Source organism: Amphibalanus amphitrite, unplaced genomic scaffold (genome assembly GCF_019059575.1).
Source record: "Amphibalanus amphitrite isolate SeventyFive unplaced genomic scaffold, NRLGWU_Aamphi_draft 002243F_arrow, whole genome shotgun sequence".
NCBI classification, from domain to species: domain Eukaryota; kingdom Metazoa; phylum Arthropoda; class Thecostraca; order Balanomorpha; family Balanidae; genus Amphibalanus; species Amphibalanus amphitrite.
Genome location: NW_024883731.1, coordinates 23,343 through 37,068, shown reverse-complemented (window position 1 = coordinate 37,068; position 13,726 = coordinate 23,343). Strand labels below are relative to the sequence as shown.

The following is a 13,726-nucleotide window of genomic DNA, read 5'->3' as shown; positions in this document are numbered from 1 at the left end:
GATCTGGCTATAGAGAGCTGACAAATAGCACTCCGGGGATCACTGATAGTCAGTGATTTTCTGTTCGCAGGGCAATGAAACTTACAAGGCTTCCATTCCAGGACCTCATCAAAACGCTTTAGCCGAGGGCAATAATGCTTGTTGAAGTGTTCACCCGAGGGCTACAGTCGTGTCACAGAGGACAATAATTGTTTTCTTATTACCCCTACACCATATAGCATTCATTTTATTACATGGCCCACTCAACTCGCTAATAAATATCGCTAAATTTTCGCCACTCAGAAGGAATTTAAAAAAAAAAAAGATTCAAACACGCGCGGATGACTATTGCCCGTTGTCATGTTGTCACTAACAAAAATAACTATATGTTCCCTAAGAAGGAAATTAAATGTAAAAATTGCGTTCAACAGTCAAAATTATTACACGCCAAGTTAACATTCAAGTCATGTAATAACACGTCTTTTCGCTGCGAACTTCAGGGAACAGGTCTCTGTGGCCGACAAGAATCCCGACAAGGCATTACCTGATTGTGGGTATCGGGAGAGCTTGACGGCGGTTGAGAGCGTGCTCCCTCGCGCTCGTTCTTGTGCGGGGGCCACCCACCAATATGGTATTTTGCGCATGAAAACATAACATGTTTCGCTCTTTTCTGTCGTTTTAGGCATCGTTTGTCTCAATTGGTGGCATAGTTTGGTCACACGTCAACTGGAAATAAAAAACTTCGGTATTTTCGGTAAACCCTGTGATTCCAGAACAATATAAACATCACATACAAAAATCGATATTTTGTTACCAAGTTTAACTTGTATCTGCTAGGCACCTGTTTGACGAAGTGCTTTATGGGGTTTGAAAGTTGGCTCTTTTACATGATCACGGCCATAATCTTCATTATAAGCAACTGAAAATGGACTCGAACTGCATTGCCGGTATCATGTGTGGAATCATATGGCAAAATTGATCGTGATTTGACGATATTGTTTTTGAATTGCATGTTCCAACGCTTTTTAACCTTTTTTACAAAAGTTTGGTAACCCTTGTGCAAATCGGGAAATACGACGCCGCGCTTTTATTCCGATACTTAGATTTGACGATGGATGAATGATTGGGTTCTCCCTTTTATTTATCGGTCGGTCCCGTTTCCTTTCTGGTAATAAGCCCTTTGCGTGAACCTCGAACAAAATCGTTTTAAGTAAAAACTATTTCATGCGTATGACAATCCCGTAGAAAATGACGAAATGACTTAAAATCATGTGTACATGGGCAATGGCAATTTATTACTTGCTGACACGATCTCACATATTTACAAAATAATCACAGAAACATATTAAATCATAAATAGTTGACATTCGCAACACGTTTTGTTGAGTTCGTTGTTCCGTAAAACTGCATGGCCAGTCGCAGATGGTAAAAATCTCCCCCCAGAGACTGCCGCCGCGCCGCCAGCACGAGATCAAGAACACCAACTCACACCAAGAACTATAAAAATACAGCTCCTAGCTAGCATGCTCACCGCCGTACATTTCTACAAGCATCTTGCGACAATAAATACAAAAGCTCTCGAAATAAGTTACAATGCAATCACCATGGAATCATTGACAGTGCCTTCAGTCGATATTGTGTTATTGAGAAACCTGTAGTCGCTGCTGCCATCTAGTGGGAGATTTCGTAAGCTCCCAGGGAGCAGGCGCACGAGGCGGGAAGCTGGAAGGTCTCGATGGCGAAGGGGAAGTACTGGTCGCACGGGTCGTACACCAGGAACCTGTGTGAATGCAAGGAAAACACGTTATTCATTGATAAACAAGCAATGCTTTCGCGTTAAGAAAATAAACAACAGTGTAGAAGAGAAGATGCTAATGAAAAATCAGCGCAAATCACGTGTCAAGTTTGAAAAAGTCGACAGCAGTTAGCAGACAAAGAGAAGGCACATCTAAATGCATTTTTCTTTTTCTTTTTGCCAGAGACACAAACATGTCAGTAGCATTTCAATGCAATGTAGTCCAGGTGCTATTATTGGGAGGAAAAATGTAGTGAAAATGTGTTGTTTTTCTCCCGATACTGACCTGTGGTAGACGGACTTCTGGAGGCAGCTGGACTCGTAGCACTGCGGCACCAGCGGACAGGCCTCTCCGGCCGACAGACACTTCTCGATGCGCGTCGTCTGGGTGAACGTCTCGTAGTCGACCTGCAGAGACATCTAGCGGTCACCTCCGGTACTTGTGTTTTATTTGGATGACGGCAGATTATATTTACATCAGGCTGGGCGAAGTGGCCCAAGCCCCAATGGATGAAAAGTAGGGGAATTGGCGAGCATTTAGAGCATATAAAATTGCATTTACTGTTGTTTTGTTCAAAGGTCCTGATCTTTCGTAGTTTACCTTGATGTTGTTGACGATGACCCTCCACTTGCCGTCGGTGTTGACGGCCCTCAGCGGACGGACGTAGCCCACCTCGGACGGGCACAGGTACGTCTCCTCCTCGATCTCAGTCAGCCTGGAGATAACACAACATCAATAAGAAATTACTTTGAACTTAGTTGAAAAATATGTGTTGTTGCCAGGTGAACGGAAACGCTCAGAGTTGGAGCATTTATTGGTTTATGAAGCTATTTAGCACTATCAGGGGCTAGGTTTGAAGGCAGTTTTCTTTTCGTTGAGAACAGCAGCTTCACACTTTCATTCTCACCTTTCGACCGAGTTTTCGGTGTTGAGGTCAGCCACGTCCGCGTACAGCTCCAGCACCTTGTGTTTGTTGTAGCTGATGGCGTGCTTGATCTCGTACCTGAAATAGAGGAACGGAGAATGTTTCTTTCTGACATAGTTTTCATATTTTCGTACCGGGGAAAAATTACACATCAATGACGAGTCTTTACACTTTTATTTTTATTTATCATGATTTAGCAAAACATTAGCCCTGTTTACATATATTGTGTGCAAAAAAATGTATATATCGGAATTATTGTTCTTGGCAATGCATACTCGGGGTACTCGGAGTCCTCGAGTCACAGAGGTCAATGTTTCTGGGGGTACTTACTCAGGGTACGTGTTTGATGGGGTAACCTCCGGGAAAATCCGACATTGGCCAACTGGGGATCCTATGGCGTGGAAACGACTTCAACTAGCGACACCAAATCAGTGCAGCCGGTGAGCAGATGAGTCCAGCTTGTCGCACTAGTGGTCACGTGGCGCACGTGCTATTGCACGTGCCATGGCACGGGGTCAATTTTGGTGCTTAAATATACTAGCATTGTGAAATGCAAGGAATGGGGGAAATAGCCGTCAGGCCGTCAATTTTTATGATAGGGTTGATCTGAAAACGGGTATGGACACAAAATGAAGGGGGCTAGAAAACTGCTATCTCGGATTTTTTGTAAAATGAAAGATTTAAAATTCTAGGGAAATTATATATTCGAAAGGTGAAATTTCCCTAAATTTTCCCGTTTTTCGAGTTTAGCCGTCCACTGTTCAGTGACGGTGACACCGGCCGGGGTCATCTTTTATATGCTGATGGCCACGTCGATGGGTCATCACGTGGCGTGAACGGTGAAGCTGTCAGAGGTCCGGCACGTGCCACGTGGCCACGTGTTTGAGTCGAGTACCTCCCACATAACCCGCGAGTTGCTGGGGAGGGGCGTTAAACGCCCCCACTTTTTTCGCCGCGCTGTAGCTTAAAAACGGCGCGCCGTAGGCGCACCAAATTTTGGGTACCTGCGAGGAATTGATCAAAGTACATTGTGCCAAAGTTTCAAAAAAAATTGGTCGTAAATTTTTTGAGATATCGAGGTTTTAGTGACGTCATGATTTCTGATTTTTCAACGAAAAACGGAATATGTTCGAAAAATCATATAAAATCACAGAATAGACATACAGACATGCCGTAAACGCCATAGACTGCCAATGTTATGCACAATCAATTGGCTATCTTCGATTTTTGATTACCGTTCAATATTTCCAAAATCTTGGACTGAATCTTGGCTATTTCTCGTGACACTGCACGACAATGATGCATGTATTTCTTCAATTGATATTTTTCAATAAAACGCGTACTCGTATGATTATAAATGTCACCAACGTGTTCTTCGCCCAAAATTACCAATAAAACATGTATCATAGACTGCGAATACCAGTTTTGATTTTCGGGGGTATATGTTCTTACCTGATTGACCTGACCTTGACCCTGACCTATGTTTGACCGACCCCTACATGAATCTGACACTCTTGTAGCACTTATATGAAGGATTGTGCACAGTTTTGATTGAGCTATTGACGAGGGGCGCCCATTACGAGGTTCTGAAGTCCATGCTACCGAAAGCCGATTTCAGGTGTTTGACCTGACCTTGACCCGACCTGTGACATCGAAATTCAACTTGCAAGCACTCATCTGAAGCGTCTCGTCGTGTTCTTTCGTTTGCCGCTTAGTGCGTTTCGCTGCGCCCATTGGTTCTCGAGATATCGGCTGGGGGCGTTTAACGCCCCTCCCCAGCAAACGGCGGGTGCCGAAATACCCCAGCAACTGCCGGGATAATGGTGTTTTGGCCAACTGGTGGCCGTATAGCGTGGAAACAGAACCAGCCAAGAACACTAAATTGGGTCAGTCGGTGAGGTGACAGGTCCTGCTTTCATCACCAGTGGTCACGTGGCACACGTGTTCAGCTGGGCTCCTCTTTTGCGGAGATATTTTATCGTGAAATATTCAAATGTCCATAACTTTCTCAAATATGGTCCGATTGGGTTCAAATTTGGTGGGTGGATGAATTGTTAAGCGACATGAACGAATGCGCCATGTTTGTTGCAGTGCGTTTGTCTAAAACGTTTAAAACGTTTGTCTAAAACGTTTGTCTAAAAGCGCCATTTTTTACCGCAAAGCGCAGAATGTGCGTAACTTTGTCGAACATTGGACGATTAGGATGCGCTGTAATTAAGGGATGGCTGCTTAAACGGCAGATATGATTGCACCACATTTGCCGCAGGGCGCCATATTTGTCTTAATGCGTCAGTGTTAGCGTTTTACTTACGGCGGGCGTTTTTTGCGGCGGTGTTTGCGTTTTTTCGGGGTTTGCGTTTGACGACGGGCGGCCGTTTTTGCGTTTTTGGCGGTGTTTGCGTTTGGCGGCGGGCGGCTGTTTTTTTTGCGGCGTTTTGCGGTTGGCGGCGGGCGTTGCGGGCGTTGTTTTTGCGGTGGTGTTTGCGTTTTTTGCGGTTTTTGTGTTTGGCGGCGGGCGGCCGTTTTTTGCGGCGTTTTGCGGTTTGCGGCGGGCGGCCGTTTTTTGCGGCGTTTTGTGGTTTGCGGCGGGCGGCCGTTTTTTACGGTGTTTTGCGGTTGCCGGCGGCCGGCCGTTATTTGCGGTTAGCGGCGGGCGGTCGTTTTTTGCGGCGTTTAGCGGTTTGCGGCGGGCGCCCGTTTTTGCGGCGTTTTGCGGTTCGCGGCGTGCGGCCGTTTTTTTTTGCAACGTTTCGCGGTTGGCGGTGGGCGATGCGGGCGTTTTTTTTTGCGGCGGCGGTGTTTGCGTTTTTTGCGGGGTGTGTGTTTTGCGGCAGACGCGCGTTTTTTGCGGCAATTTGTGCGTTTTTTTCTGCGGTTTTCGGCGGGCGGGCGATTGTTTTTTTGCGAAGTTTGCGTTGGCGTTTTAGGCGTGCGTTTTGCGCGTTTTGCTGTGTTTGCGTTTGGTGGCGGGCGGGGGGGGGGGGGCGGTTTTTCACAATTAAAGTCCCAACCTTCGGATCCGCAGTGCTGTTCGACAAGCGCTGCCCGGGCCTACTTACTCAGGGTACTCGGAGTCCTCGAGACACCAGGGGTCGGTGCTGTTCTTGCTGCAGGCCGGGTCCTCAGGGTAGTGAGGACAGGCAGGGTAGGCAGGCTTGTGTCCGTAGGCAGGCTGCTGGTGGCCGTAGGCAGGCTGCTGATGCCCGTAGGCAGGCTGGGGCTGGTAGGGAGAGGAGGCAGAAACAAGAGCGGCTAGAGAAGCCGCCATCTGCAGAACAGAAAAGGGTGAAAGAAACGTAAACAAGGTTTTTGAGATAACCTTTGACGGCCAAATTTGTATACTTATTTGTGGCGGGTTATGTTGAAAAAGTAATTTTCCACCAAGCTACCAGCCGTAGCTTGATGTAAAAAAATCAAACAAACTCAAAAGCAGGGAAGTTTTTCGAGTGATTGATCAAAACACCTTTAGTAGGCCTACCGTCTACGAAATGATTGTCTGAGTCAAAGACTTGTTTTCGGCACAGAGCACGTTGGACGTTTGAGGTCCACTGATCTCCTCTGAGCACTCACCACAAATGTGAACGCCATGGTGTCTCTCTGTGGTCGGAATCTGTAGTGGGACGGTCCGGCCGTGTGTGCTATCGGTCCGACCGAGTCCCCGACTATATACCCGTGAACGGGCCGTGACCTCGACCCTGGACGGGCTCCGTGATCGGACGGACGGGCCCGTGACGGGGGTTCAATGGGGCCGCCATGGGGGCTGATGATACTGGGGTGGCTACTGGCTACCGATACTAATGGCTGCTTACGATTCGTGTCTTTTGGGATGATATACGAGAAAGGGGCAAGGAAATAATTGCAAAACATTTTTAATGCTTACCTTTTGCTCGAGGTATGGTTTATGCAAAGTTAAAAAATGGCATTCGCTTCGTTAATAACTGCAACTACCAAGTACCAACAAACATGTGACGCTGTGGTCATTTTTAGCGAAAAGTGAGCATGGTGGTGAGTTCAGAGTTAGCCCGCGCACCGACGGGGGTCCGCGCCTACTTAGAACTGACGGGGAGGGGCGGTTGACCCTCCCCCCTCCTGAGATCTCTAGAATGAAGCAAGATAGCGGCAAGCGGTAAACGGCAAGGGATACGCACGAATAAGGTCTGCAATTTTTATGAAGTTCCTTTTCAGGTCAGGTCAAAGACGACGTCACAGGGGTAAGTCAAAATGGTAGTGCTAGATATGAAGAGCGTTTTTCTCGATTAACCCGCGCCCTGCTGGGGGGGGGGGTGTTTGAACACCCCCCCTGTGGTTTTTCGCGAATATCTCAAAAACGGCGGCGCGGAGCGCCGCCGTTTTTGGTACACCTTATCATACATCAATTCTACACATGTTGTGAAAATTTCAGACCAAGGTCATTCAAGGTCAGGTCACCAGGTCACTCGAAGTGACCTCACCTCATAAAAAGTTTCAATGTCTGTCATAGCTACACCGAGTGTCCGATCGCTTTGAAACTTTCAGCGATTGCTAAGAGCATTAGCATGTACAAAATGTATATCTCAGAATTTTGATATCGATGACCTAAGGTCAGGTCAATTTTGCGACCTCACCATTATAAGTCAATGGGAGAAAATTGAAATGCGCCTGTTTTGGACGAAAGACATTATAAACACTCCCAAACACTGAATTACAAGTGGTTTAGACACACTGAACATGAAAATGGTGTCTGTGACCCCTGTTTATGCCCTGAGGTCATCTTAGGTCACGAATGGTATCTAACAGTTTTTCGCAAATAACTTTTGATAGAGGCATGCTAGAGCGATGAAAACGCCTTAGATGTGTTCAGCTCGACGATACGGATCGACTGATATGCAACATGACCCTTTCCGGTCAGGTCATGACCTTGACCTGAGGTCAAATTTTCAAGTTGACCTTTCAAGGTCAAATTATAGTTCGTTCGATGCGTCTTGACGAGAGGAACACGATGCCGGTAAAAGTAAGCTCGTACAATGCTTGGGTCAAAAGTTATTGCAGAAAAACTGTTTCCGAAAAAATCGGCTATTTTTGCAGTTTTTGCCCCCTGCAGGCAAAACCGTTGACGTTAGGTCAAATCTGAGAAAATTACTCAGAAAGGGCGTTAATAGGGCTATCGAATGCGCTTTTCCGCGGCGCTGTAGCTCTATTGGTTCCCGAGTTATGCGTTGGCTTCTTGGAAATTTTCGACATTCGACCTGGAAATCGGCGAAAATTTGCCTTCAATGACCTCTGGTGACCTGACCTTTGACCTGACCAAAAAATTGACCGAAGTGATTTCCTCATTATTTTTCACGCTCTTTCGAACGCCGCCTTCCGCGTATCGCTACGTGGCCCAGGAGCCGAGTTAGAAGGGGGGGTGTTCAAACACCCCCCCCCCCAGCAGGGCGTGGAAATCCAGGACCCCCAGCCGGGCGCGGGTTAACCTTCCAAGTAGCGAAGCTAGGAACAGGCTAATGGCACGTTGACGTCAGATCACGTGACCTCAAGGCTATCATGTGTATCATTCAATTCGTCTTGACGAGCTGATCACAATGAGACCATCCGCTCGGCTGTATCTCGTTCCTGTAAGGAGTTATTAGCAAACGAACCTTTGGTAACCTTTGATGACGTTACACGACCTTACAGTTGTTCAATGGCCAAACAGGACTCAAGGTAGTCAAGGTTGATCTTACATGAAGTCAATTATGGTATATTGGGCCATTTCGTCGCGTTTTAGTGGAAAAACAGGGAGTTGATTTTCCCCATTGACTTATTTATAATAGGGGGGGGGGGGGTCAAGAAATTAATCTGACATTCGGTCGTTTATATCAAAATTCCGAGATAAATACATCGTAGCTACTAATGACCTCATTACATCCTGCGGCTTTCAAAGGCTTCCGTCATCTACTGTAGCTCTGACACGGTGACAAAGCTGCAAAACAGTGATTTGAAGTTGGGTCAGTTCGAAGTGACCTGGTGACCTGACCTTGAAAGGTAGGAGGTTTAGTCTTGCACACCATTAGCAAAATTGACGTGGGAAACTCATGCCAAATTTCGCGGTGCTACGCGTCGCGGTTTTTCCACTATTCACGAAAAGCCTCAGAAAGGTGGTTTACCCCCCCCCCCCCCGTCGGTGCGTGGGTTAGAAATAATTTACATCCGAAGTCCAAACCTCCCTGCGTCTTGGTCCCACGTCTTGGCCCAGGTGGGCCGTGAAATTCACTCGATATAGGTGTCGCTGGAATCGCGGCGCCTCCGTCTCGGTCAGGTAGCTTCTCTAACGCGAGTGGCATGACCGCTGATATGCATGTATCCTGGGTGCACCATATGATGGCTCATGGCTATGGAGGTAACATTTTGTTTGCAGTGGTTTGAAGAGTCTGAATCTGGAAAAATCATATGCCTAGATATTCATGAAAGAGAAAAAGGTTGATGCATTCTCGAGATGGTTTGAAATTTATCAACATGATCGTTAACCCGCGCACCGACGGGGGTCTGGGCCAACTTCGCACCGACGCACTATGGTTGGAAACGGCCTCACGGATGGCCGGGGGTCAACGCGAAAAAATGTTTTGCCCATAACTTGTTAATGCGTAGACCGACTGCGATGAAACTTTGCATAGGTATACCAGTGTCTTTCGTGCATCATACAGTAACTCAGAAATGACGAGGTCACGTCACGTCACGCGTGTGTGACGTCATCATTGCAAGTATGTTATAAGTCGCCTATGTCTTTCGTTATGTTATCGATATCGCGAGGCATTTTGAACATGTTTTGAATACTGCTATTACTGAATGGATATTGTTGTTATGCTTTAGGGCAAGACATATCAACGTAGTGACGCACAGTGTCTTACTATTGGTCATAAACGGTCAAAAATTTGGAGAAAGAGTATTTATGATTTTTTTTTAGATTGGGCAAAAAAGTAAGAAATAAAATGACGATCAAATGACAAAACATGCGTCAGATTAACCCGGCAGTTGCTGGGGTATTTCCCCATCCGCCGTTTGCCCGGGGGGGGGGGCGTTCAACGCCCCCAGCCGATAACTCGCGAACAAATAGGCGCAGCGAAGCGCACGAGGCGCGGCAAACGAAAGAAGAACGCGACGAGACGATTCACATGAATACTTTAAAGTTGAATTTCGAGGTCACAGGTCGGGTCAAGGTCAGGTCAAACACTTGAAATCGGGTTTTCAGTAGCATGGACTTTAGAACCTCGCAATCGGTGCCTCGCGTTTCGCGTTTCGATTATATCGTCATCAGTTGGTCCTAAATAAATTCAGTCATCAGTTGGTCCTAAACAATCTGTCACAACTGTCACAACCCTTCATATAAGTGCTAAAAGAGTGTCAGATCAATGTAGGGGTCAGTCAAACATAGGCCACTGGCCAGGGTCAAAGTCAGGTCAATCAGGTAAGCACATAACCCCGAAAATTAAAACTGGTACCTATTCGCAGCCCATGCATGACACATGTTTTATGGGTACTTTTGGGCGTAGAACACGATGGTGACATTCATTTTATCATACGAGTACGTAGCTGGTTGAAAAAAGATCAATTTCAGAAATGCATGCATCATGGTCGTGAAGTAGTCACGAGAAATTGCCAACATTCAGTTCAAGATTTTGGGAAATGTAGAACGATGATCAAAAACCATAGATAGCCATTTGATTTGCCATGGTATTGGCAGTGTAATGGCGTTTACAGCATGTCTGTATGTCTGCTCTGTCGGTGGATATCCATATCCATACTCCAGGATATCCATACACGTTTGCACGATATCCATACTCCAGGTGCAGCGGCGAGCAGTTACTTCTTACGAGGGGTGCGGAGTCGAAGTCAGAGTCGGAGTCAGAGTCGGAGTCGGAGCCAGAGTCGCCCAGAGTCGTGGCAACGAGCCAGGAGTCGGAGTCGGAGTCGGGGTCGGTCAGGAGCCCGCAGTGGAAGTCGGAGTCGGTCCGAATCGGAACAGCTCCATCACGACTCCGAAACACTGGCAGGGGTCCGGAGTCGGAGACAGAGTCGGCCGGAGTCATGGCAACGAGTCAGGAGTCGGAGTCGTAGTCGGAGTCGGATTTGGCTCCACCACGACTCCGCAACCCTGCTTCTTACCATCATTTATAAGGATAAGCGATTGCAAGACTGACGAGCCGACCTGGTGCTAACGAAGCGACGGGTAGGTACGCCTCGGGAGATGAAGCTTCACGGACGATTTTGCGCACAAGTGCGCAGTCTGCTTTTACGTTCCCCTTACGCAGAATTGAACAGAGACTTATTCTGCCAAAAAGCTCAATGGAGGTCGATGGAGAACTTTTTGTATGTCCAATGAAACATAAACGTAATTTTGCAAATATTGCTGTGGTGACACTGCAAACAGAATGCAATGCCGTTCCTGATTTTGAACACGCATGGGAAAAAGAGTCACTCCACTCGATAGCCAACATAACAAGGATTATTTTGATATATAATAATCCAGTTTTACAACGTCATGGAGGTACTCCACATGCTATCACCAGCGCGGTTGTTTAAACCTTTGACGGCGCACCAAAAAAGCCACTCTCAGAAACTCCCGATTCCACGTACAATAATGGAGACTAAATGCGCAACTAAATAATTTTTTCTGCCCAATTCAAAACATTTCATCAATTTCCAACAGAATGACACCCCAAATATACATATATTCCGAGATTGCCCACGGCCATCCGTGAGGCCGTTTCCAACCATAGTGCGACGGGGGGGGGGGCGGATGACCGCCCCCCTGAGATCTCGAGAACGAAGCAAGATAGCGACAAGCGGTAAACGGCATCGGATACGCACGGTCAAGATCTACAATTTTTACTAAGGTCATTTTCAGGTCAGGTCAAAGATGACGTCACAGGGGTCGAAAAAGTCAAAATGGCGGCGCTAGATATGGAAAGAGTTTTTCTCGAATAACTTTCGAATTAGTCAAGATAGGAACAAACTAAGGGCATCATCGTGATCCTCTCGTCAATCCGCATCGAAAAATATATATATATGTTGACCTCGAAAGGTCAAGGTCAAAGGTTGACCTCAGGTCACGTGACCTCGAGGTCATCATGTATATCATTCGATGCGTCTTGACGAGCTGAACACAATGAGACCATCCACGCGTCTGTATCTTGTTCCTGTACGGAGTTATTGGCCAAAAACCTTTGGTGACCTTTGATGACGTCACATGACCTCACAGCTGCCCAACAGCAAAACAGACCTCAAGGTAGTGAAGGTTGATCGTATATGAAGTCATGTATGGTATATGGGGCCATTCCGACCCGTTTTAGTGGTAAAAACAGGGAGTTGATTTTTCCCCCATTGACTTATAATGGGGAGGTCGCGAAATTGACCTGACCTTAGGTCATCGATATCAAAATTCTGAGATATACATATTGTAGCTACTAATGACTTAATAATATCCTGCGACGTTCAAAGGCCTCCGACATCTACTGTAGCTCTGGCACGGTGACAAAGTTGCAAAAAAGTGACTTGAGGTTGGGTCATTCAAAGTGACCTGGTGACCTGACCTTAAAAGGTAGGAGGTTCAAACTTGCACATCATGTGTAAAATTGATGAGGTTATAGTCATACCAAATTTCGCGGCGCTACGCGCCGCGGTTTTCCCGCTATTCGCGAAAAAAACTCAGGGGGGGCGGATATCCGCCCCCCTCCCGTCGGTGCGAGGGTTAAATTTCAATTTATCTCGGGAGTCGGGACCCTGACAGACGTTTCACAATTGTTTTCTTCGTATCAAATGTTTGGCTGAAAAATACCTTATGAGGTATTTTTCAGCCAAGCATTTGATACGAAGATGACCTGAGGGCACAAATGTGAAATACAAATACAAATGTAGGGGAAGTTGGGGGAACGCCGAATACTTTTTTTCTGACGCCCGTAGCACGCAAGATAGACAACATAAGCTATTCTTGTTGGCGTCATTCGAGAGGCCAGTCTTTTGCCTTTCAAACATACCAGGCGCATTTGATGAATTCGCATACCGTTAAGCGCACAAACTAAAAATATAAAAGAAGTGACTTTTTCGGCGTTGCCCCGGACTGCGGGGAAAGCCGAAAACGGGAGAAATGATCTACGGGGAATGCCGACATTGATGTTTTGCCACTTTATCTCAAACTTTATCCAGAATTTATCAAAGCTGACACGCGTTTTAAGAGCTTGAGGACGCTTGGTGCACACTGGAAGTTATAATTGTGTGATATAATAAGAAAATGCCAGGTAAATGATTCCATATAGGTAACAGGCCGCTGTGTCGATTGAAAGTGTAATTTGTGTGACTAAAAATTCGCGTTGCTATTCTACAGCAGTAAAGTCCACGTAGCGTGCTTTAACGTGCGTAATTGCACGTTTTCGGCATTACCCCAGCCAGCCATACTTTCATTTGCAGGCCCATAACTTTTCAACGTGCCGTATAAATTTCAAATAGGCAGCACACTTATGCAAAGACATGCTGAAGATTACTTGATCGAATTGGCCAGACAAACGGTAGCATAATGAGTAAGAAATGCAGCTTCAAAGGCGCATACCTTGAAAACGCTCTTGGCGCCCTCACAGCCGAAGTATTCCGAATGACGACTCGTAACAAACATGCGATAATTGTAGTCACTTTTAGCTTCAGAGCATCACTGACAGGTGGCATCCATGTCTTACGGTTTTCGAAATATCTCGAATTTCGGCTTTGCCCCAACTCCGGCATTGCCCCAACTTCCCCTAGTTATTGAAAATGTAGGCTCACCATCTTATTCCTTCCAACGAGACGGTTCCCATGGTGTCAAGAATGACCATGTTTCTATGATGTCAAAATATGACCTCAGGGGAAGGTCAAATATTGACCAAGTAGTTCAAATAGCAGCTGAGTTGATCGACCACCCTTTATAAAACCTGTTAATGACACCTAGAACTTAACCCTATTAGTGGCAGGCTCCTGGCTACCCCATATTAGTGGCAGGGGGGGGGGCTGTTTACGACCCCCCCCCCCTTGATATCTCGAG

At 46.5% G+C, this 13,726-nt stretch overlaps 1 protein-coding gene across 1 annotated transcript; it reads right to left on the bottom strand.

Moving 5' to 3' along the window:
* Positions 1-1,253: 1,253 nt before the first annotated feature.
* On the bottom strand, positions 1,254-5,983 carry LOC122376687 (neurotrophin 1-like). Its single transcript, XM_043356596.1, has 5 exons — positions 5,760-5,983; positions 2,683-2,778; positions 2,376-2,490; positions 2,061-2,182; positions 1,254-1,759 (listed from the first exon to the last, which is right to left on the bottom strand). The coding sequence occupies exons 1-5, from the start codon at positions 5,966-5,968 to the stop codon at positions 1,651-1,653; spliced, it is 651 nt and encodes a 216-aa protein (XP_043212531.1). The 5' UTR covers positions 5,969-5,983; the 3' UTR covers positions 1,254-1,650.
* Positions 5,984-13,726: the final 7,743 nt, after the last annotated feature.

Excerpts from the sequence above, each read along its gene's own strand:
- LOC122376687 (XM_043356596.1), bottom strand. The coding sequence starts at position 5,968 with ATGGCGGCTTCTCTAGCCGCTCTTGTTTCTGCCTCCTCTCCCTACCAG. Across the intron at positions 2,779-5,759 it reads GAGGACTCCGAGTACCCTGA|GTACGAGATCAAGCACGCCA; the intron begins GTAAGTAGGCCC and ends CCTCTATTTCAG. Across the intron at positions 2,491-2,682 it reads ACCGAAAACTCGGTCGAAAG|GCTGACTGAGATCGAGGAGG; the intron begins GTGAGAATGAAA and ends TGTTATCTCCAG.